The 23,689-nt window shown below is 46.6% G+C and overlaps 1 protein-coding gene across 1 annotated transcript in view; it reads left to right on the top strand.

Moving 5' to 3' along the window:
• Positions 1 to 409: 409 nt before the first annotated feature.
• The window catches only part of syt3 (synaptotagmin III), a 36,175-nt gene continuing 12,895 nt past the window's right edge, over positions 410 to 23,689 (top strand). Inside the window, exons 1-5 of the mRNA XM_030088749.1 lie at positions 410 to 717; positions 11,518 to 11,913; positions 13,307 to 13,415; positions 14,434 to 14,610; positions 20,198 to 20,324. Coding sequence (XP_029944609.1) covers positions 567 to 717; positions 11,518 to 11,913; positions 13,307 to 13,415; positions 14,434 to 14,610; positions 20,198 to 20,324 — 960 coding nt within the window. The 5' untranslated portion in view covers positions 410 to 566. The remainder of the gene's footprint in view (positions 718 to 11,517; positions 11,914 to 13,306; positions 13,416 to 14,433; positions 14,611 to 20,197; positions 20,325 to 23,689) is intronic.

Here is a 23,689-nt window from a genome sequence, read left to right as displayed (position 1 = left end):
AACAAGTGTTTTTTACTTGAAACGTTGCTGTGTAACCGGGGCCTAAGTAAGACTCGTCCACGTGACCAAACCTGTGGTGAAACGTTGGGATTCGAGTGCCAGACGTCTTCAGAAGTCAGGATTATTAATATTCAGTTGTGTCTTCTCACCTGTTACATAACGCCAGCTTTCTCCTGCCTCTTTCTGTCCATGCTCAGAGACAAAGCTCTCTCAGGGACTCACTGACGGGTCTGGCACCCGTGGTGAAGGTGACCAATCTGCCAGACACTTGATTTGTGGTTTTTATGTCCTCGCACTCACGTTGCCTCTTTCTCTCCCTTTATGTCTTGTAGGTTTGGCGCGAGGGGAGGGTGTCGCTCGGGCACACATGGGCAGGTCGGTCCGGCGTCAGTGATCCAGACCCAGACGCCCGACGGAGCCCCGTCGTCTTCGTCACTCCCGCCGGTTCTTAAAAGGTGGACGGGGCCAAAACCGAACTCTCCCGGGCGCCGTCCGACAGGCGAGGGCGGCGAGCGCTGCGCGATCATCGGCCGACTGCTGGGTGGGAGTGCGATGCGGATTGGAGGATGTCGGGGGACTGGGATGAAGACCTGTGTAAGAAGGCGCTGGTGCTGGTGGAGGAGCTGTGCTTCAACTCGCCGCGGGGTTACAGCCAGAGCGAGCGCTGCCAGGAGTTCAGCTACCTGGTGAGGGGAGGCAAAAGACCGATGGACACAGGTAACCCACGCACCTGGGGCTTCTCCTGAATCAATCCGACCGCGTATTGATTTCCCAAGTCTTTTATTCCCTGCATTTAACAGTATATAAAAAAAAACCCCAAAGTGAAGCTGGCCTCTCCGTGCCTCACAGCTATTACTTCACAAGAAAAATAACCTTGTTGCATCAAAGAGTCACTCCTGCACTTGAAAGGTAGCTTGTAAAAAGTGGTAGTTTTTATTTTTTTTTCTTTTCTCTCCTTCTCGCCGAGGAGAAGCCGTGGTCAGCTTGAGACCATGTTCTGCAATGATAACAAGCTTTCACTGTGAAGGAAGTGTCAGAAATCCACAAAACATCTCCCACAGAATAAATGGCTGCTCGGCTGCGAGTCCATATGCTCGCCGTGGTTCAAACGCCGAGCAGAAACGTTGCTAATTATGCAAATCCCTGACATGGCAACACTTGTATGTTTGATACTGTTTTCTCGCCACGAAAACAGCTAAAGTTAGCTTTCATTTGCAATTCAGTGTGTTTAGACAAACCACAGTCGTTACATGCGGCCTGTTTTCCTACTTAAGTACTGGGGGTGTTTGTGATTCGTTTAGTTTGCCTGTCTTCCAGGGACGGCAAACACATTTTAATTCAGGGGCCACATACAGCCCCGGTTTTATCTGTAGTGGGTCAGACTGGTAAAAAATTGCTGCGATAACCTTTAAATTGAAACTTTAAAGATTTCCTTTGTTGTATTGCTGAGTAGACATATTGATATTTTCACTAAACCAAACAGCTGCTACAGTAAATGACTATAATCTCATCATGAAGCCAATTTTAATGAAACTTTTAGATGAAATACCGAAGAAGCGTCTCCTATTGCTGTTGCATTCTGCATGCTTTTGCTAACTCCTCCTGACAGCATGGCTTTGAGGCTCGTTCGACGGCAAAATGGTCGTTTGCTTCCACGGCAACATCGCCGATCTCTCCGCTCAAGTCTCAGCGTTGTATTGTGCCCCCTGCTCTTAAGACAATTGTTGGAAAAAAACGTATTGTTTTCTTGGCAATTTTTGCCATTTCCTTGGTGGGTTGTCGGGCCAGACTGGAGCCTCTTGCAGGCCAGTTTTGGCCCATGGGCTTTATGTTACTGTCCATCTCCTGCAAAAATCAGCGCTTAAAGGTTCAATTACCCTCTAAAAATCATTTTTCCAACATGGGATTATATGAAGGATCTGATTTCCTGAAACAGTCCATGACGTTACCCTCGAGAGAAAACAGAGCCTCGTTATGTAATACCCGAATTGTTTTGTCTTGAGAGTGATACCATCCAGAGAACATTGTTAGTGTTTACATGTCAGGTCGGAGCCGTAAATATCTGAGGCTTTAATGTATAATAAGGCAAATGCTAAGATGAGTGCCTGCATCTGAGAATGACTCGAAGTACCGTGCACTCAGAACAACAACAAAGCATGAAATATTTATGGGCCTAGATTGAAATGGCAACGGTACAAGTTCATCCCATTTCTTTTATGCTGTTATGATTCCCCAAAGAGTAGAATTCTGGAATTGGTATAAGTTATGTATATTTGAAAAGATAATTCCTTCTCGTTCAACTTATCTTTTGACGATAAAGATACGGGATCAAAGCAAAGGTTAGACGAACTATAGGATTATTGCCAGAAGTAGAAAAAGCTTCTGTTCAGCATCGTCAATAGGAGGAAGATCCTCTATAATCTGGATGTTATCTGGAGTTAAATCAGTTAACCTAACTCTAACATTAACCCTACATAAATATAATTAGGGCTGTCACTTTAATGCATTAATTAGATTAATTAATCACACCGAAATTAATGCGTCATAAAAATTAATCTAAGATTAATTACAGTGCACTTGAATTGCGAGTTGCCTCATTTAGAGGCATGTTCTACTTGTAGTATTCATTCCGAATTAGCTTTAGTATTCATTTATTTATTTACTGCATTTTTGAATGGTGCACCAGGCCGAATGGGTTTGCTGGGATGTGCTTAAACTTTTCCTTCTTTTGAATTTCATTGATGAAACACACTGAACGTGTTTTCTGAGTTGCCTGATTGGGCTCAGAATTTATTTTGGATGAGACGTCCGGACTTGGCTTTCATTCATCATCAATAAAAATGTGGATTTCAAATCTTCTCTACTCAGTGTATTCATAATGCAGATATGAGATTAAAATGAGATTAAATAGATTAATTAATTTAAAATCCTGTAATTAATTAGATTAATTTTTTTGATTGCATGACAGCACTAAATAGAATATTTTTATTTGAATCCATCATGTTTTTGTGAATAATATCTTTAGATATAAAGGAAAATGTCTGTCATTCTTTGGCTTTATTCACCTAATTAGTATATCAGAAGCTGTGAAAATGGTTATTTTTAAAATCAGTTATTTCATCACAAAAAGCAAAGTTTGAAGATCATAATGACCATATCTTTGATCTGTCCAGGTCTGTAAGGTCTACCCAGGACCAAAATGTGTGTCAGATTATGTAATCTGGGTATCAGCTGACGTTACATTGGCTTCTGGAAGGAAGATGCTCTGTAATCTGGATGTGAGCTGAAGTTGCATCAACTGGTGTGAAGAAGATGCTTTATAATCTGGATGAGTGCACTTCATGAAGTGCGAAAAAAGTTCGTAGCTCCTTGAAGGAGGCCTTGAAACTGATATTCATTGGAATCGTCCTTTAGCTGTAGAATTCTGTTGTTGTATCGGAGCATTTTGTCCAACTCACCTTAAACTCCCGCCCATTACTGTCCAGTGTTTGTGGGATGGCATTGGCGGAGGACTTCCTGCTAATCTGTGGCGTGGGTACAGAGCATTGTGTGCGCGCTCCCTCTGTGGCTTTTGGAAGTGCAGTGTGCTGTTATGCAGATTAGCGTGAATCCTTGGCTCAGTGTAGATTAGCTTGGATTGGCTGCGTGCTGCCTGTGGAGATTTGGACGGCTGTGTGAAGAAATGTCACGGCGTGGTTTTAGGTTTTAGGCGTTGGCCCCCGTCGCTTACCAGCTGCGGCTTCTCGGTGTTTGCCGATGGAAGTGTTCGATCCCCTCGGAGGGCCGCTGCTGCCGGAAGCTGTCGGCGGACGGCGGAGATGTGTTTGATGTGGAGCCGTGTTCGGCTCCCGACGGGTTTGCATCAGTCGCTGATTGACAAGGCGCCCGAGTCCCCCTTCCCGGCGCTCCTCACAGCTCCTCTTCCCACCCACCTCTCCGCCTGCTGACTTTCGTTTCATGCTCGGCGGATTAGCGGCGGATCTTTGGCAGGATCAGTGCTGGAGACGGAGCGCCGGCCGCCCTAAAGAGGGACAAATGGAGGAGCGAGGTCTGGCCCCCGACAGTCCCTGTCCACGTTTGATCGCCGCCGTGTCTTATCAGCGCCCGGTGAGCTGCCAGCCACCCGCAGCCTCCTCGCTCTGTTTTTCCCCTTCCTGATCAATACATTAACCTTTCTCCTTCGTAAACTCCTCCCTTCTTTAGGTTACGCTCTAAATCATTGTCAGCTTGTTTACCTCCGGCTCTCTATTCCGTCTGCTCCTCGCTCTATTTATCATTATCTTTTTGATTTGTGCTCTTGTCTTGTTCTCGTGTCGCGGCGGAGCTTTGAAGAGGGCTGGAAGTTTGGAGCTGCTGTTGTATTGTCTAAAGCCCTGTTTCCACCGTTTCCTTGACAACGTGGAGTTGACCGTCACCGTAATAACAATCCAACTGGGTCATCTGTCTATATGAACGTTTATAATGTATTGTCTGAGAGTGTTCGGCTTCATCACAACAGGAAACAACAGCAGCAACTTCGCTTCCATGGCTTTGAAAACGTTGCCGTGTAAACGGGAAACTTTTCTGAAACTGAAATGCAAAAGTGATGTGTTTCCACTTGAAACCTGGTGATCATTGAAAACCTGCAGCAGGACGGTTTTACAGGAGCTTCTCTATTCCCTGTGTTGTCAGTCTCTCTCCCTCTCTGGGGTCAGGTCCAGAACCCCGCGGCTTTAAGCCTGAGAAAGCAGTCAGGATGAATTCCGCCTTTTTTTTCACCAGGAAGTCCCCTTCAAATTAAGACCTTTTTCAGCATGACCTGGCAAAGGTAGCCTGAACTGTACTCAGTTTCAAATGAAGGCAAAAGCCTTACTAATGGATTTATGTTAAAAAAAAAATTCAGAAACAAGGCAATTCCAAGTGCTTCAAAAAGACTTGGAAATATAATGAAATGGTACAAACTGGTCCTGATTGATTAAGTTTCCACTTTAAAAACCTGCTCTGTTTGGTGTCACATTTTATTTTGTACTTGAGGTTCTTCGTTTCTTCTTAATTGTTAATCACAATGTCAATTATGTTATTGTTAATTCTCCTACATAAATTATCTATATTCATGATGTTTTTTCAGGATCTTACCTATAAAAAGTCAGAATCGTCTCATACTCATTAATGCATTAGGATTTTAGTAGCTAAATTAAAAAAGGGTTGAAACGATATCAGTTCAGGATTCTGTAAAAATCGATTTAATTGTTTTAACAAATTAAATTTCTATAGCTGATCAATTTGAAATGTTAACCAGTTTGTACCTCTTAAAGGTCAGCGCCGCAAAGAAGGAATCATAACATTTAGGGCTGCTTGGGGTTTTCCGTTCAAACGGCTGGCACGTTTAACGGTGTGTTTCATAACTTTCTTTCCACTTGGTTGAAGCACCACAGGCTGTTTTTCCAACGCATGAAGGCAAAACCACGTCCTGAACACGAGGAGATGAAGTGACTGAACTCTCACATCCCTGTCCGGCCGTTGCTGACTGGATTTACGTCTCATCACCACGAGTCCTGGACGCTTTCAGATATTTAGTAGGAATAACTACTGCATGGAGTCCTTGTACTCTTCAAAAATACTGATACAGTTGATCAATATTCTACAGTATACAAACAAACACACATGCACATGCACACACACACACACACACACACATACACACACACACTGACCTCTGCTTTCTGAAGATGCAGCAGTCTCCGTCAAGACAGCTGAAAAGTGTATCGTCGACGTAGAGGCTGTTCGCACATTATTTGCCTATGAAGTATGAATTATGTTTGACATTTAGAATCGATATTCAGTATCAGCAAGCAGCTAAAGGTTATCTCTAGTTTTTTCAAAGAATTCGAACCCCATCAGAAAGCAAAGGAATAGATGATATGAGGATTGGCCACAGTGTTCTACATTTCAAACAATAAACACGCAGTAATATTATAAAACTGATTGAATTGAAGCTATTTCACAAAAAAGTCACAGAAAATTTCTAATTTTTTTTGTCAGTTCTGCCACCACAACACGTTGTTACCTCCAGGCAACCCAATCACGGTGATGTGAGTATTTGTAATTTGCTCCTTCCGCCCCGAGGTATCCGTATCGACGTTATCGGCGGTGGAAACCGAGAGGGGGCCGAATGGACGCAGTCAGCTTTTTATGTCCTTTTCAACATGCGCGCCGGTGTGTGTGTTTCCGGGCCTGTCACAGCCCCGCCGCCCTCCTCTGTTTTCTTTCTCTCTCTTCCTTCCCGTCACTCTTCTTCTTCTCCTGTCGGTGTTTCCCACCTTTGCCCTGCGTCTCTCTCTCTCTCTCTCTCTCTCTCTCTCCCTTCCATCACTCTTCCCCTCTCTTGTTTTGCTTTCTCGTCCCTTTTTTCCCCCCCTTCCCCCCGTCTTGTTCTCCACAGCGACAGATCGATGTTCCCTCGCCCTCCTCCCTGCTTCCGCGGCCCCCGAATCATATCTTTTGAACAAGTGCTGATTAATGACATACACAGACTGATGAATTATTCACCAAAGAGCGAGCGAGGGAGCGAGGCAGAGCGAGGAGGGGGGGGGGGCAGGAGGCAGGGGTGACGAACAAAGCCACGGTTGCTGAGGAGAGCGTGCACAGGCAGGCGGCACGGGGAAAGGAAATGACAGCGAAGAATGAGGGGCGTTTGAGGGGATTATATGGAGGAGTGAGTGAAAGAGAAAGAGAGGCAGAAGACGTTGCCCAGGGCCCGGAGGATTGGCTGCCGCTGTCGTGTTTTCGCTCATTTGCTCTCAGTCTGCTTGTCAGCCTGTTACAGATAAAATTTTAGTCTTTTCTGTGTGATTTAACAGCGCTTATGTCTTTGTAATACCCATAAAAACGCTGCAGAATGAGGTAAATTAACAGAAATGGGGGACAAAACAAAAAAATAAAAGGGCTTGTGTGGAGAATCGGGACCCGTTTACACGACAACGTCTCAACTTGGATTGTTATGACGGTGACTGTCAACTCTAAAACCACCAAGTCCCGGAGGCTCTGGACTGGAACCAGGACCAGGACGCTCTGGAGGCCGCCATGTTTGTTGTCATTGTCCATCTACTGAGCGCGTGCAGAAGAGCTGTGGCGACCCGAGGGTTTCCAGAAGGCGTCGTTTTCCTCCATTCACACGGTGACGTTTCTGAAAAGTTCCACCTCAGGAACCGTTTTCAAGAAGTTGCATTTTCAGTGACTTTGGATGTGGTTGTCGTGTAAACGGACTTCTAAAACGCTGCGAAAAGTTTCTGTTTTTCCTTGAAATCACACACAGGCCCTCAGAAAACGTTTCCCTCTCCTCCTATGAAGGTGAATCGGTGCAGTAGCACGACGGCGAGGAGCCTTCCTGCCCTCAGACAGGAGGTCTTCCTAATTGGTGCCCCGTGTTGCGAGTCGAGCCCAGGAGGCCGAATGGCAACAAAAAAAAAAAACTCAACTAAACAAAAAAAATAACCCAACGAAATGCCGCCAGGTAGAGGAGACTCTGCAAAGTCTGCAAATGCAATCATAATGAGTCTTAACGGTCTACTTGCTGCTCATGAATATTCATGGTCCGGGGTGCAGCTGCCCGGCGGTTCAGTGCAGACTCAGATCGGTCCTTTCATCAAGACCATCATCAGGATGTTACTTATTAAAAGATAGACACAATCTATGGCGTAATTACTCGCTGAATATTTATAAAGGAATCCAGTAATCTGGGTTTGTGATTTGTGGACGTGCACGCCGCTCTGCGGGGGGTGGGGGGGGGGGGTCGTCGACCCTCCTTCTGGTCCACGCATTTCCAACGTCTGCCGGATTATTTTTACCGCAGGGTGGATGAAATTTATCTCCACTGCATAGTGATTAAAGCTGCTTCTCCAGCAGACCAGACCAAAAATCCTCAAGTAAACGTCTTTTAAACCAACGTGAAGCAAACTTTAACCCTTCACCGGGCCAGGACCGGGGAAACTGCATCTCAAGGCAGAATCCAGTGATCTAATTTAGCCTGCATGGTACATTACAGGTAATTTGACGATTTCAACAAGCACAACATGCATTTTCCTCATCATCCTGCAAAGCATCTGCAATAATTAACCAGGCAGCCGAGACTGTGGGCCTGATTTACCAGGTATGCTAAACTGCAGAAGAACTGGTGATTATGGCGCCTGTGTGAGAACATCAGTTCAGAAAATGTGCTTTTTTTCACTGTTTCCACAAAGACAATATTTTCAAAAAGTTCCACCATGGAAGCCCATTTTTTAAAAGTTGTGTTTTCAATGGCTCTGAGCACCGCCGATGGCCAAATGGTCTCCAGAACCCTGGAACTGGTTTTTGTGTCGGTCAGGGGTGTTCAACATGTGGCTCTTCGGTCCCTCTGTTGAGGCTCAATGAAGCCTTCACAACATGATACATGAATAAACATTTACCTTATTTTTAAATTATTACATGATTCGTCACTCTTGGTTCAAAAGGGATTTAAAAAAGGAACAAGTAAAATTATGAAAAATAGCAAAAACCACAAGAAATGGGGGAAAAAAATTATTGAACAGGTTAAATAACCCGAAATGTCTCCAATTTCTAACATAAGAAAATGAAATATGGCAGAAAAAAAAAACATAGAAAACTGTTTTAAAAGAGGTAAAATGACTAAAAGAGCTAAAATTTCAAAACAGTCAACCAAAAAAGCTTGAAAAGTGGCAAAAATAGGTTCAGTGTAATAAAATATTCACCATAAATGAAACTTCCTGAGCTGCATTCGCCTCATTTTAATGGTTAAATGTTCTTCACTTGACGGAAAGTCACTGAAATGGCTGTTTTGGTCACGAAGGCTGCAGAGTCCTGGTCTAGATAAACCTCCTCCTGCATCCTGCCTTTACCCCGCTGGGATCCGCTCCGTGACCCCGGGTTGGCTGAAGCAGTAGAAGAAGACGGACGAGGTGGACGTCTTCCTCGTCTCTCCACCATGACCGGAGCTATAAAAGTTCTCCGGCTCTCTCCCGGCCGTCCTCTTCCCTCCTTTATGCTCTCTTTAATGGGGGCTGCTGCTGGAACCGTCCGGCGTCGTCTCCTGCTGCTGAAACGGCGCTTTTATTTCACTCCGTACACTTTTTCATGGGGGGATGAGTCATACTCCACCCTCCCCTACACCCACGTCCTCACCCCCGCACCCCCCCACCACCCCCCCCCCTCCACGTTCAGTCCTCAGACACAATCCTCCAGTCGTCACAGATTAAAACACCACGAGGAAACGCGGGGTGACATTGCACAGACATCACTGTGTTTCTGGGTTTTCTTTCTAAACGTATCCCCAGATTTTCCTTCCTGCCCCCCCCCCCCCCCACCCCCCCCACCCCCCACCCCCACCCCCCACCCCCACCCCCCCGTCAGTGTTTGCCCTCATTTCAAGCTCCGGATTCAGATGTGGAAAGCGAGCTGGAGGGGATGGCTGCATATTGCAATCTGCGCCTCCAGCAGGTCCGCTCTCCTGCTCCGTGATGTGTGATTTGTGGATATTGTGATGCTGATGGTGTGTGTGACGGGGGTGTACGCGCTGCCGGCCATGCGCTGATTTACTGTTGATTTTTCCAGCATATGTGTAATGTGTTAATGTGTGAATGCCAGCCGCATACTGATGAGGAGGACCTTTTTTTTTTTCCTTTTTTTTAATCGGGACCCGTCAGCTGGCCGGTTCACCACTTTGGACCGACTGCACGCGATTTCCTCCCAAACACGAGTCGCTCTCTGCCAGTTAATTCCGACAGATTTCCATCTTTTCTGGTTTTCAGAGCAGTGAAACGGCTCGACAGCCGCCAGACGGATTGCTGTCACGTTTGGTGCGAAGCCCCATGTTTGCCCTTGAGGGTGGTTTAAAGGTTGTTTTCCTCAAGCATCAAGCTTTTAATTGGTATTTTGATATATGACAAATTGCCCGCACCCTGTTTTTCCCCCAGTATCGTGTGTTTGATGCAGAGATTAACATTCTGTTACTCTGGTGAGCATTAAAAGCGTTGGCGTTGCCATCCACTGTAAATAATTGAGCATGTATGATTGATAGGCACTACCATGTTTGAAAAAAAAAAAGATTAAAATTAAGAAAACATTAGGAAAGTAAGTTATTACAGTACGTATTTTTTTCATAGACTGATTCCAGCCCAGCGATTCATGCAGGCGACAGTAAGTTTTGTGATTTACTGGAGCTGCTTGTTAGCCGGGCTTGAAAACGAATCGCTGAAGACACTTTGTGAGTTTCAGGTATCATAAAATAATGCTAACAATTCTTAAATATTAGCTGTGTAGTAAGAACTTGTTTTTTCTCCGTATTTGCTTTTCCTCACCAGTGAAAAGCTGCAGTTTACATTGCAGAGCTCCGTTCTGCAGGATGCTTGTGCCGAGCGGTGTAACGATACACCAAAACCTCGGTTCGATGCGTACCTCTGTTCTGAGGTCAGGGTTCGGTTTTGATACAGTACAGGAACAAAATGCAAAGCCTAAATGTTTGTTGTTGTCCATGCTTCAAATTTCCGCGTGTCTGCGTACGATTTGCCGCGCACCACCGATGTGCACGCACTTTCTCTCCTGCTACATTTTGGACTTAGGTTCCAGGCAGGTACACTGATCCACGCATCCTTAAGAAGCTTTTCCGGCACTCTAGACTGTTTATCTGCTCCTTTATTACAGATTATTTATCGAAAATGAGGCACAGACTTTGTCGCTCTCTGGGTGTCTTTGTAGACGGAGCTGCAGCCTGTTCGCTTCACTCAGTCACTTCTCAGAGTTAGCGTCCGCCATGTTTTGTTTGCTGTGGCGCTCTGGCGCATGCTAACACCGGCGCGACCTGCGCGTGCGCGCAAGGCGGTCACAGAATTTGTCCTGCGCGCAAACGTCTGCGGACAGGAGTTCATGACGATTTTTACATCCCAGGGACCAATGCACACCCACGCGGACGTGTGAAGCATGGACGAGCCTGCTAGCAGTAGCCATCCTGCGCACGGGCTGCCGGTGCAGCTGCACACGTTAGCGGCAGAACATAAACACACGCAGCGTCCGGCCCGTGGCCCGTGAAGTCACCCGTGCACTGACCTGTACCGAACCGAATGTCACGTACCGAAACGGTTCAACACCAGTACATGTATTGTTACACCCCCAGTTCTAATTCTACACAGGTAATACAAGATGAAATGTCCTGAACGCCATTAACAGCCTCTCAGGTCCAGATGACTTTTTTTAACATGGCAGCATTGAACACGATGTCCGTTTACATGGCAAGAAATGGCAGAAAATGTAGTTTTTATACCAAGAAACAGTCTGGAGCAGTTGTGTTGTGGAGCAGACACATTCACACAATTCACTGTAAATATTAACTATGGAAGAGCATGGACATGATAAAGACAGACCACTAAGGACTGCTATTATGATGACTGTCAACTCTAAACCTACCAGGACCAGGAGCCTTATGTTTGCCCCCCTGGACGTTGACGTTGACGTTGACGCCTCCTGCCTCTTCCTCTCGCCCTGCAGAGATCTCTGTCAGCCTGCTGTCGGTCATCGTCACGTTCTGCGGCATCGTCCTCCTCTCCGTCTCGCTCTTCGTCTCCTGGAAGCTCTGCTGGCTGCCGTGGCGGGACAAGGAGGGCGGCGGCCTGAGCCTGACGTCGGGCCTGCTGCCGGGCAGCGCCGGCATCGGGAGCCTGGGGGGCGCCGCCGGCTCCTCGCTCCTGCCCCCCCTGCTGCAGAGGAAGGAGGGCCACTCCTCCTCCTCGCTCTACCCCTCCCTGGGCCAGCAGGGCCAGCACCACCCCCACTTCTCGGACCTGGTGGGGCTGGAGCGGGGCGAGGTGGGAGGGGTGGTCGGGGGGCCGCACGAGACCCAGGAGCACTCCTACCTGGACATGGACTCGTACCCCAACAACGCCGGTAAGACGGAGACGAGAGTCTTCAGTCAGAAACGCCTCCTAACAGACTCATGCATGTTCCTTTCATTTTAGATAACAGTAAATATTGTCTGGAGTCAACTTAGCATCCATGTGTTCGTCACTCCAACCACCAGGCATCGAGGTCACGAATCAGCCGAATGCTTAATTTACTGCTGGATTTACTTCTGGAGCTTTTCTTTATCTTAAAAAATCCACATTGATCCTTCTTCATCACTGTTACCGTTAGTGTTACTGTTCCTACTACAATTACTATTTAAACAAATACTACTAGTCGTAAAAGCTCTTCCTGCAGGATCGAGCCTGATATCCAGTACGGGTGTCAGTGCTCCCTGACCCTTAATTGATTTATTTATTAATTTTTTTTTCTAATTTAATTCTAATTTTATCAGCTCAGATTTGCAAATTAGTTTCTTTTGTTTCTAAATTATATGAGAAAATATGATTTCCCCTGAATTTGTTACCGTTATAACCTTTATTTAGCCAATAATTATCATTTATACAGTATAAAATCAGTTGCAAGGTGTAAAACAAGCTAAAATATCACAGATTTAACAATATTGCTTATTTTAACATCCCACTCAGTGCAGAGCTAGAAAAAACTATGTATGAACATTTATTAGTACATGTTTGTTTTGCATTCATTTGTTAATGAACACACTGCCTCATGTGTCTTTTGCTAATTTCTGAAAGTGCATACTTGCAGTTGCATCACTGATTCATTGACTGGGAAAAAAACCTAAATTGTAAACATATTAACAGGTCTAAACACACATTTTCATAACTTCTGCACACAGAAATATTCATATTAAACGTTTTTCTGCAGCTTTTCCAAATCAAATTGTGACTTTTTGCTGTAGAAAATGTGAAAATTATCAAATTGTCTGCATTCCTGGTGTATTTTTATCACCGGGAGCGCTGATAGAAATGCTTCCTGCAGACAGCTGTACGGCAGGACGGTGAAGTTCGTCCTGACGGCAGCGTCTTTCACCAGCAGCCACTCTGATTCCAGGCCGTTCCTGAACATGGCCTGACATGGTTTCCCCCGCCGCCGCTGTGTTTACCGGCTGTGGGACCCCAGCCGGTTGTTCATCATTATTCCCAGTCAAATGTTTGCTGGCTGCCTTTACTGCCGCTGGATGTGCCTCCTTTCACATCAGCGCCCGAGCTTTAATGCTGGCTCATGTTCTGCTATTGTAAATATGTCTGTTCGCTCTTTCTTTTTTTTTTTTTTTTCCTTCCACCGCTGCCGGTAAATCACCGCCTTTTAAATCAAAGTAATACAGTCGATGCGATCGATGGCGCTGACGAAAACGCCGGCGTCCTGGAGGAGGAATGTGAGTCAGTGACGGTTTGTTTGTTTCCCCCGCCGGCAGGAACGCTGAAGCTGAGTCAGACGTCTCCGGACGTCCCCAACTCGGAGGGCGGCGCTCATCCCCAGAAAGACCTGCCCAACGCTCACTCCCAGCAGCAGGTCACCCCGCGGTCAGTGTCTTCCTGGACAGGCGTGGTTTACGGGCTGGGGTTGTTTTTTTTTTTTAGCTCCAGTTGCCATGGAGACGAAATCAGAGCATTTTCAAAAAGTAGCATTGCCAAGATCTCTGTGTTTTGAAAAGTAGCGTTTCCCTTTGTTTCCATGGAGATGGAGTCTGGACATTTTTTTAAAAATTCCATCTTGACGTTCAATCAAAAAACAACAGAAGTGTTCCGTTTCCACATCTGAAGGCTCACTGTAAACTCAATATAGAAGTAAATTAAATGAAAGTAGCACAACTTCTAGCTGCCATCGTCCAAAACCTCTGGAGAAAGGCTGATCGATCGTTTTCCACTGAATCCCAGAAGCCCCAGCAAAAACACCACGTAGTATGAATTCATATGTATGGAAGGTGTGAAGGGACTTCCACAACACATTACATCTGTAAACGTGTGTGTGTGTGTGTGTATGGACTTGTTGCTAAATCGATTCCGGGGTGATCCTTAACGTCCGGCTAATGACCTTTAAGCTACGCGCTAACAGCAGGAGGCCTCTGCTCGCTAAAATGCTAACTGTAAACAGAAACCTGAAAATCATGTAAGTTGGTGGATATTGATCTGTTAAAGCTTCTCCGCTCTCATCGACACTTGTGAAGCCTGGGAGAGACTTGTGGCTGGATTTCAGTTCCTAAACATAAAAGCTTGAGGGATGCAGAACTTTCACACACATCACATGAACCAGGGGTGTTTCAAATTCAAAGGAAACATTCATTTTTTTGTTTTTGTTTTTTTTTTATTTAATAAGAGTCGTGTTAACAGGAAATGTTTGACTCTCCTGTAAGCAGCCTTGGGTTGATTATTCTCACCGTGACACACAGATGTGTAAGAATCAAAGGATAATCTGATTTTCATAATCAATCCGCTGAGTCACGACCTGTTCATGTGTAAAGATATGTAGTGTGTGTGTGTGTGAGTGTGTGTCTGCTTTTCATTTAATATTCACCCCAAGAGCTCTTGTGCGTCTGTTCAGGCCCAAGCCCATGACTCACCAGCTCTCCAGCCCCGACTTCCACGGCGAGGAGAAGGAGCAGGTGACCAGCATCGGGCAGATCAAGCCGGAGCTGTACCGACCCAAAGGCGACCAGGGCGAGGGCAAGCAGGGCGACACCTGCGGCAAGATCAGCTTCCTCCTGCGCTACGCCTTCAAGTAAGTCAGCGAGCCGGCGCCGGGACGCTCGGTCTGTCAGACATACACACACACACACACACACACACACATCCTTTAAAGACCGGCAGAGCCGCGGTTGCGTCAGCACCGCGTTAGCCTGAAGGTGCTGCAGCAGCGTCTATTGACTTTAACTGTCTGGGAAACCGCTTTGATCAGAACTGTGAAAACTCGTACCGCGGCTTCACCTTCACCACGGAGGAAAGTCGTCACCAGGACCGGACCGGCCGAACGCTGTGCCGCACCACGTGTTTTTTACGGCGGTCCCCGTCACAGCTGCGCCTTCCTTTCTCGACTGCCGATCTGTGGAGCCGTGCTCATAGACGAGTAAACAAATCCAACACGTTTCCAAGAAATGAGAGGAATGATCAGTGGTTCGTCTTGGAATCAGACAGAACATGGGGCGTGGTTGGGGGGGCGTGGTCGGGGGGTTCGGGTTTAGGTGGGGGTGGAGGTGGGGTCGTCTAAAGGTCGGATTCGCTGCGGTCTCCGGCGAGCGTCGAGTCTCTCCACGCTCCGCTTTGATCGTGGCGGCGGTTGTGAAGTTCTTCAAACACTTTGGTCGGAGGGCCGCAGACAGATTCTGGTTTAGAGAGGGGGTACTTCTGGCTGAGAAAATATCTCGCAGCGTGTTTATCTACTTCAGAAGACACACACATACACACACACAAACACACGCAGCAAGCCTCGAACTGAAGTAGAAAGCCGAGTTGTGCGGTGGCGAACTTTGGGTTTCATCCTCGTTCTGGAAAACGCCACCGTCGGTGCGACGGAGCTGTTGTCTCCGCTGTGGTCTCGCCTGTTTATGATAATGACGCTGGAATATTAATGTCTGGGAATGAGAAAGAGGCGCCATTAACCCACAGAGCGGCAGCCGGGCCTTTGATGTGCCGTGCACCGCGGATCGCGCTAGTTACTTTCATTTCTGCTGCTCCGTCGAAGGTTTTCTGCGGGGAGGATTTGGGGCTGAGCGTGCAGCTGATGGGCGCCTCGCCGTGAGCGTGTGCATGCGGGTGTGTGTCGGCTGGGCGGCGTGGACGGCAGCGGGAGCGGCGCTCGTTTCTGTAGAAACATTACAATGGGCCAAAGTGCTGATGATCAGAAAAGAAAGGGAGCGAGCAGCCGGCTGGCTCGTGAATTATAAATGGCGAGCCACTTTAAACAGCAGCGCTGTCAACACGTAATAACACCATGCTGCGTTATAGGTGGAGGTACACACACAGGGAATCAGCTGTGCACGGCAGACCTGGTAATGATGGAAGCTGTTCACCCGATCATTTATGGCGTCGCGCGGCGGCTTGTCGTTCCGCCGTTTCGGCGCCAAGACGGCGATAAGATCGGTACGTTAATGCGCGAGACCCCTCGGTTTGGAGTGTAACCGTCAGAACAACAATGTCAGTCTCCCTCGCATCCGCTGGGAAAGGTCTTTCTATTGACAATCCCATTAAAAGCTGACACATCTCCTCCGTGGGAATAACAGCTCGCTGTCGGGCATCGTCTGCCAGGAATAATGCCGTGAATTTCACTGACTGTTCAAGCAGGGAGAGGTATATTCTCTGGAGCGCGCCTCGGGGATTGTGTGAAAGCCTGTTTTGGTTGTGGTTTACTGTCCTGTAAGACAGAAAAAAAAGGTATTTTATCACATGAAGTGCAGGAAAATGTGTTTTAATCAGTGAGCTGAGTTTTTTTCCCTCGTTTCGTTTTTTGTGTCCATAAACTGAACGTCTCTTCGTCCATCCAGGATGAACGAAGGCCGTTTATGGAGCGGGGATTATGGACTGGGAGTCGTGACGCTCTGGATCGTTGTGTTTGTCTTATGTTTGCTTCGGGAGACGAGGACTGGGAATGCCAGACGGCGCCGGAGTCGATAGAGAAACTGACTTTATAGACAAACACCGGTGAAAAGCAAAAATTCCACCGAGTCAAAAAGACCAAAAACTTAAAGTTTAAGAGAGCGAGGGAGAGCAATCCAACGAGAAACAGAGAAAGGAAGACTAAAGCTCAGGAGAACAGGCCGGCAGGATGAGCCTGTTAAATACCCAGAGCCGCCGGGTGAGAACCGTCACTGAATCAGGCACAGGTGAAACACATCAGCTGAGGAACAGCAGTCAAACATGAGGAGGGGAAAGAAAGGGCTTCCGTCCCGTTGTGGGTGGGGATCGGTGTGAACGTGGCTTATTAGCGTCGTGAACGACCTCAGTGGGTGGAGAGTGAGATCGGCCTTGACCGACGAGCAGGTGGACTGTTGAAAGTTTGCAAAAAATGACGCCTTATCTGGCGAGATGAGGAAAGTTGTGTCTGAGGGTTACGGAGATCTGTATCGACTCGAGTTTTCCTCGCCGATGATCGCTCCTGCAGCTCATCGCTTGATTTGAACACCAGTCGACGGCTTCTCAGTCTCTCTAGCTCTGCACAGAAAGGTTCCCGGGCCCGGACTCGAACCGGGGCTCGTCCCGGCACACCAGTCCTTTCAGATTACTGTAACCTGGAGCCTGGCTGTGAGGCGACTGGAGAGTGTCCTCTGCCAACGCGTCACAGAATCATGTGGGATTATGTGATTATCAGCCCCGTATTTAAATGAGCCAGGGCTTTCTAGGTAAAATATTCATCTGGCTGCAGATGTGTTTTCCCGCCGCAGTTCGCCCTCCGCGTCGTCCCGGTGATCCGATGTGATTGCGCAGTCGGCGTGTTTTATCCCGTAGCCTTAATTGAACGTGATTCGGAGGTAAACACGTGTCCGTGTTATATCTGCTATGGGGGAGGGGGGAGGGGAGGGGTCGGGGGTGGGGGTGGGGGGGGTCACCGCCGCACTCCGCCCCGCCGATCCCTCCCCGGCCCCGAGTTCACGCCGCTCCCCAATAGCGGCTAATGAAGTGCTGACACACCGGCTAACACGGCGAGACGCACGCTAACAAGGTCTGATTAAAGGCCTCCGAGCCATCTTCATCATCATCTGCTAATTAAATACACGGCGAACGGCGCGGGGGAGCGGCGGCGGCGGCGGCGGCGGCCGTGTGTCGGAGCGTTGGGATGCAGCGGCCTGCTCGAGCGTGCACGCGTGTTGCATGCTTACATGCTTTGCGTGCGTGACAAAGAAACACTCCCGGTCCTGCTGCTCTGCTTACCATGCACATATCCGAGTGTGTCTGCTTCAAGCTATTTTTAGACCAAAGCCGCAACAATCCTTTCTCTTTTTGTTTTTTTTTGTTTGCTACATTAAAAGGAAAAGTAACACCAGATGCAGAATCCTTATCATCTCCCTGTTTTTATCTCTTCATACAACTAAAATGTATGAAACTATTATTGGAATAAGTGATGAATGAGAGAGAATTGGTATGAAATTAGTTCTAATAATTACAAAAACACACATTACGGTGTGTGTTAGTCTACGTCAAACACATTCCAGTTCAGACGTCACAGACATCTAATGCTGAATGAGCTGGACTGGTTAAAAAAGCAAAGCCTGAAGAACCTTCAAATTTAAACTTAAAAATGTGTTTATTCTTGTGAAAATTGTCACAAAAAAGAAAAAAAATTACTACCAAAAGTTAGTCACCATGAAGCTAATTATCATGATACTTTCTGGAACAAAATACAGCAAAAGTTTGATTTTATAATCAACTTTGCTGCTTTTCAAATCATAATCGACTTCCGAGTACACAAAACTCTGATGCAGCAAATTAGTTTATTCATTTAACAAATGGAATTCCCAAATTTACATCCACATTTATTGACAAAGTTAATTGTGTATTTTTTGAACAATGTCTCAGAAATGTGTTTCAAATATAGATGGTTATTTAATCCAATATGAATGAATGCAGCTTAAAGTAACCTAAACATTCATAAGAAAGGCTGAAGATTGAACAGAGAATAGAGAAAAAAATCTGATAAATACCACACCTTGGAGAAATGACAAACACCAAACCTTCTAGCAGCCTGATCACATGATCTATCATGTAAACACTCGATCTGATTAGAGTTACATCGGCTCTGTTTACGATCCGATCAGAGTCCATGTAAACGTCAGATTCATGTCTCCTGTCCAGTCACCACGTCTCTTCACCTCCTGACCAGACTCTGAACCAGCACAACGTTTCTCTGATGCCGCAGCTTGAAACAAACTGTCGGGATCTGAAACTCTGTTTCCATGGAAACGGGAGAAAACGCAGCTTTTTGGGAACCCTGCGACTGCGCAGGCACGCCGCGGGTTTAGTAGTTCTGCACAAACATAGAAACAGTGCCAACTTGTGGTCTGGTATGCTAACCACGCCGTTTTCCAGCGTTTCCACCGTTTCCATGGAAACGGACATCGTTTTCAAAATATCGCCGGGTAAACGCGACACTTTTCTGAACGGAGACTCAGTTCATGCAACTGTTCACAGCTACGTTTAAACTCTGGTGCTTTTTGTTTTTTCTCTCAGCTGCTGAAGAGAACAAAGCAGGTTTCTCTGTGAAGCTTTAGCTGAAATCAATACATTCCATCGGCTCCTAATGCCTTCCAAAAATACACGTCTCTGAACGACGGGTCGAGTGGACGGAAGATCGTTGCTTTAGAAATTATTTTTAGTTCTCAAGAGAAAAAATATTGTATTTTTGGGGAAATAAAAATACCTCAAGAAGATACTAATCATTTCCTCCTAAATAAGCTGATGACTTTCGATTCCCTGGTGACGCTGCAAACCCCGGGTGGCGCGCCGCAGCTTCAGATAATCCATACTCTATTGACTAGAAGGACATTACATATGCAGTCAATCACACACTCTTAAACCTTCATGATGCTGCAGGAATATGCTCACATGATTCAGAGTGTGTGTGTCTTCATTTTATATCTGTTTCCTAGGAAACTTTGTAGATGATGATTAAAGATCAGTTTATTCATTCAAAGTCAATAAAAGACTGTTTTTTCTTCGGTTTTCCACAGAAGACGCTGTCAGACTGCTTCTTTTTGAGGTGGAAAAGCTACAGTCCTGCTCATTTATTGGCATCTTCAAGCATTTCTACAGGAAAAAATGAATCGATATGAGTATAAAATACCTGAGTTTCCTCATGACTGTTCAGCCACAGCGAGTCCAGTCGCTACCAGTTCAGTTAAAAATGATTAATGAGCCCCGATCCCGTCTCACTGCCTCCGCATCTGTGCTTACATTTGGCTTCACTGATCATGCAGACGTGATACAGCTGCAGGAAAAGCACACACACACACACACACACACACACACACACACACACACACAAAAATGCATGCATGCACATATGCACGTCCCACACAAGCTATTCTGGCACCCGAGATACAAAACCTCCCACTCCACACTTCTGCACAGGTGCTGGAAGTCTGTGTGTGTGTGTGTGTGTGTGTGTGTGTGTGTGTGTGTGTGTGTGTGTGTGTGTGTGTGTGTGTGTGTGTGGGCTCCTCCTGTCTGGGTCTTACGGAGTATTTGTGTAAATCCCGGCGACCCCTGGCTCTATATCAGAAGGTGGAAGTCTAACGCCGTTTGCTGTGTGTGTGTGTGTGTGTGTGTGTGTGTGTGTGTGTGTGTGCATGCGTGTGTGCGTTTTGTGCACGTCTCAGCACGGAGCAGCTGGTGGTGAAGATCCTGAAAGCCCTGGACCTGCCGGCGAAGGACGCCAACGGCTTCTCCGACCCGTACGTGAAGATCTACCTACTGCCAGACAGGAAGAAGAAGTTCCAGACGAAGGTACGCCTCCCCACCTCCCGCCTCCCGCCTCCCCGCCTCCCCGCCTCCCGCCTCCCCACCTCCCCACCTCCCCGCCTCCCGCCTCCCCAGTTCAACCAATCAGAAACCTTCTCAACATTCTGCTCACGTGCTCTCTCTTTCAATGTGTGAGGAAGCGTCGACGGAGCAGCCAAATGCTGATCAGGTGTGATTACATAAGCGCGATTACAAAATCCAGAGACGACAGTGATCCGATGGGAAAACAGAGCGGGAGATATCGCAGGCCTCAGTGGGCTTCTGGACAGGAGATACGCTCGGTAAACAGATTCAGCGCCGCACGAGGTGTGTTTCCTTCGCAGACGGACGTACTTCAGGACGATGTAAGCAGGAAAAAGATAAATCAGGTGTGTGTGAATCAGGCCAGGCCGATCCGCTCTGTCATCTTCTGACTGGTTTAGTGAACAAGAAACTCGACATGGAACAAAACAAGAACTGAAATCATGAAGACGCGATGATAAAATGATCTGGAGGCCAGAGTTTAGTTTCCAGCCCATGTCTGTGTTTTGAGCTCGGCTGTTTTGACCTCGGTGAGGAACGCTGGTTTTACCAAGTTATTTGTTTTCCTCACTTCTGAACAAACTGCTGCCAAAACGAACCAAAACAAACGAGAAACCAACAAAGTTAAGCAGCTTACAGTGAAGAGAAAAACCAAACGAGCGAAGTGAAGAGGACTCCTGCAAAAGAGCAAAAAAAACCAAAAAAATCAATAGTGAGCAGAAAGGAGAACCTCCAGTTGCTTCTTAAAGAATCCAGATGTCTGAGACAGCTCTAGTTTGTTTGAAGAATCGTGGCTTCTCTCAGAGGAGTTCAGGCTTCGTTTGAATAATTTAGTCTCTCTTAAAGAGCTCGGGTCTGGTTTGAAGGTGTGTGTGAAGGTTGTTCTGAGGAGTTCCAGGTGTGGTTTGATGGGTCCAGTTTGAGGAGCTCTGCTGCTTTTGCATTAATGGGTCAAAAAGGCCTAAAGAGTTCGAATCCAGTTGAATGAAGGACTCATTTAATCATTTCATACGATCCTTGAGGTGATCTCAGCTGGAGATGAACTGGATCAGACTGCAGGTCCGGTCCTCCCAGTGGTTTGATCGACTCACTACATGCTGAAAAACAGTAAACCGGGGCTCAGCAGCTGATTTTCCCAAAGGCTCACATGACAAATCTGTCCTGAAATTGAGAGCTGTGACTGAAGTTTTGCTCAGGAAGTGGTTTTTAAATGGTTTTTAGGAGCTACTGCTGCTCTGGGTCACTTTTTCTTTCTGTCCTTATCAGGAAATTGTAAATTTTGCATTCAAAGATTACAATTTCTTCATTAATCATGTTTTTTGAGATGCCAAAGTACTAAACCTGATCAAAAGCAAAGTAATGTGACCATTTTAGATGTGATGAAGCCAGAATGACTGCACTGAATGCATGGTGTGTTATTGGACTTATTTCCAGCCGTGTTGGGGTCGGAGCTCCTCGTTACAGTATCAGGAACCTAATCTAATCTGGAGGCATCATTTATTCAGCGTAATGTGCTTCAGACAGCGGCGGCTCGCCGCTGCCCGGCTCCCGTGTGTCATCCTGCTGTTTGAGGACAGTAAAGTCAATATTTGAGTACGTCCCGCGATGTTCCGTGCCGGGAAACGGCGCCTTCGGCCCTCAGAAAGCCCCTCGTCTCGTCTAATTTATTCTCCGAGGAGAAGCTTAAAAAACTCATGAGCTGCGCGGCCCCGGCCCGCCGTGTGATATCCAGAAATATCACCGAACGGCCTCCGGTCGCAACGCGGAGAAATCTCTGAAAGGGTCAGCACCGAGCGCAGCGGGAAAAACAGGAGCTGAGAGCGGCGATGAAGCCGTCCCCGCTCGGAACCGCTGCCTTTGTGCGTCTGTCTCCCGCAGATCACAAAAGCCCCATCAGCCCCCGAAAAAGCATGAACGCTTCCCCACATTTGCATAATACAGCTCCTCTTTTGTCTGGAGTGGAGGTGATTGTTTAATTTCAATCGCGCGCTCGTTACCATTGAATCTCTGCTCGACTCGCGGCGCTTTTCATCCACCCAGCTGCTTTCAGAGCCGGAAACAGACATCAGCTCCGTCCCACAGCTGCAGGTTTCATCCAAAAAAAACAACAAGTGGTCGTGGAGCGAAAACGAGCCGGAGCGACGGGTCCGAAAACACGGCCTGTGCCACTTTTTAATCATCGCCCGCCTCATTGCATCGCAGGAGTCAGTGGCGAACAGGAAATCAGGCGTTGGAGATGGAAGAAAACAAAGAAATCACATCTGAAATGTGTTAAAATGTAGTGCTGGGCAAACATTACATTTCTTAATCGCGATTAATCGCAGAATTTTTCTTCGATTAATCGCGATCAATCATATTATACGCAAAAAACAATAATGAATTCAAAATACTCTGTAATGATCATCCTGCCCCCAGCCGGGGACGGCGACTTGGGGTTTTTTTTTTTTTTGCAAGAATTTTGCAAGAAGCATAATTTTACAATAATAATTTTACAACTCATCAAATATGATTTATAATAACTTAAAATACCAAGTCCTTTACCAAGATTGCCCCCCCTCCACACACACACACACACACACACACACACACACACACACACACACCACCACCACCAAGAACAGAGCAGATGAAGAATGGAAGTTTGTTACTTCCTCAACCTTCATCATATCTCCGACCCTCAGACAGAGAAGGCAGGATAAATTCAGTCACGCCGAATTGTGCCTCATCCTTACCTTTATGAAGCCAGATTGTGTGTTGAAGTGAAATGCACTTTATTTTGCGTGTTTTCAGCGCCTGAAAAAGGCCCAGCGGGACGAAACGTTGTGCCGGAAAAAGAAGCGATTTAAATTTCACTTTCATTTTTTTCACATTTACACTCCTTACTTTTTCTGTTTGTGCCTTACACCTTTGGCCAGGTTCATTATGGCAAATAATGGGGAATGGACTGTGTTTCACCGCTAAAAGCCTTTTTGACGCTCAGCTGTAGTACGGTGTGTGTGTGTGTATGTGTGTGTGCGTAGAGATATAACATGTAAGGTGCTTTCAAAGACCAAACTGACAAATATAGAGACAAATATAAAGAATAACAACAGTAGATAATTTAAGAATAAAATAAGTAATAAATGAAGAATAAACTGAATAAAATAATAACGTCGAACTTCTGGAAATGTGAGGAGAAAATAAGTTTTTTATTAGTTTAGTTTAAGGTCTTTATGTTGTTCCAGCAGCACTGATTTAATCTTTTATCCCAAAAGAAGAGGTGAAATTCACTTTTCTCCCCCAGACGAGGGAACAAGGTCGGCCGGTGTGCTGGAGGTTAATTGTGTTGC

The sequence above is a fragment of the Salarias fasciatus genome, chromosome 4 (assembly GCF_902148845.1).
Source record: "Salarias fasciatus chromosome 4, fSalaFa1.1, whole genome shotgun sequence".
NCBI classification, from domain to species: domain Eukaryota; kingdom Metazoa; phylum Chordata; class Actinopteri; order Blenniiformes; family Blenniidae; genus Salarias; species Salarias fasciatus.
The sequence above is the reverse complement of the archived record's forward strand: the minus strand, read 5'-3'. Positions and strand labels throughout refer to the sequence as shown.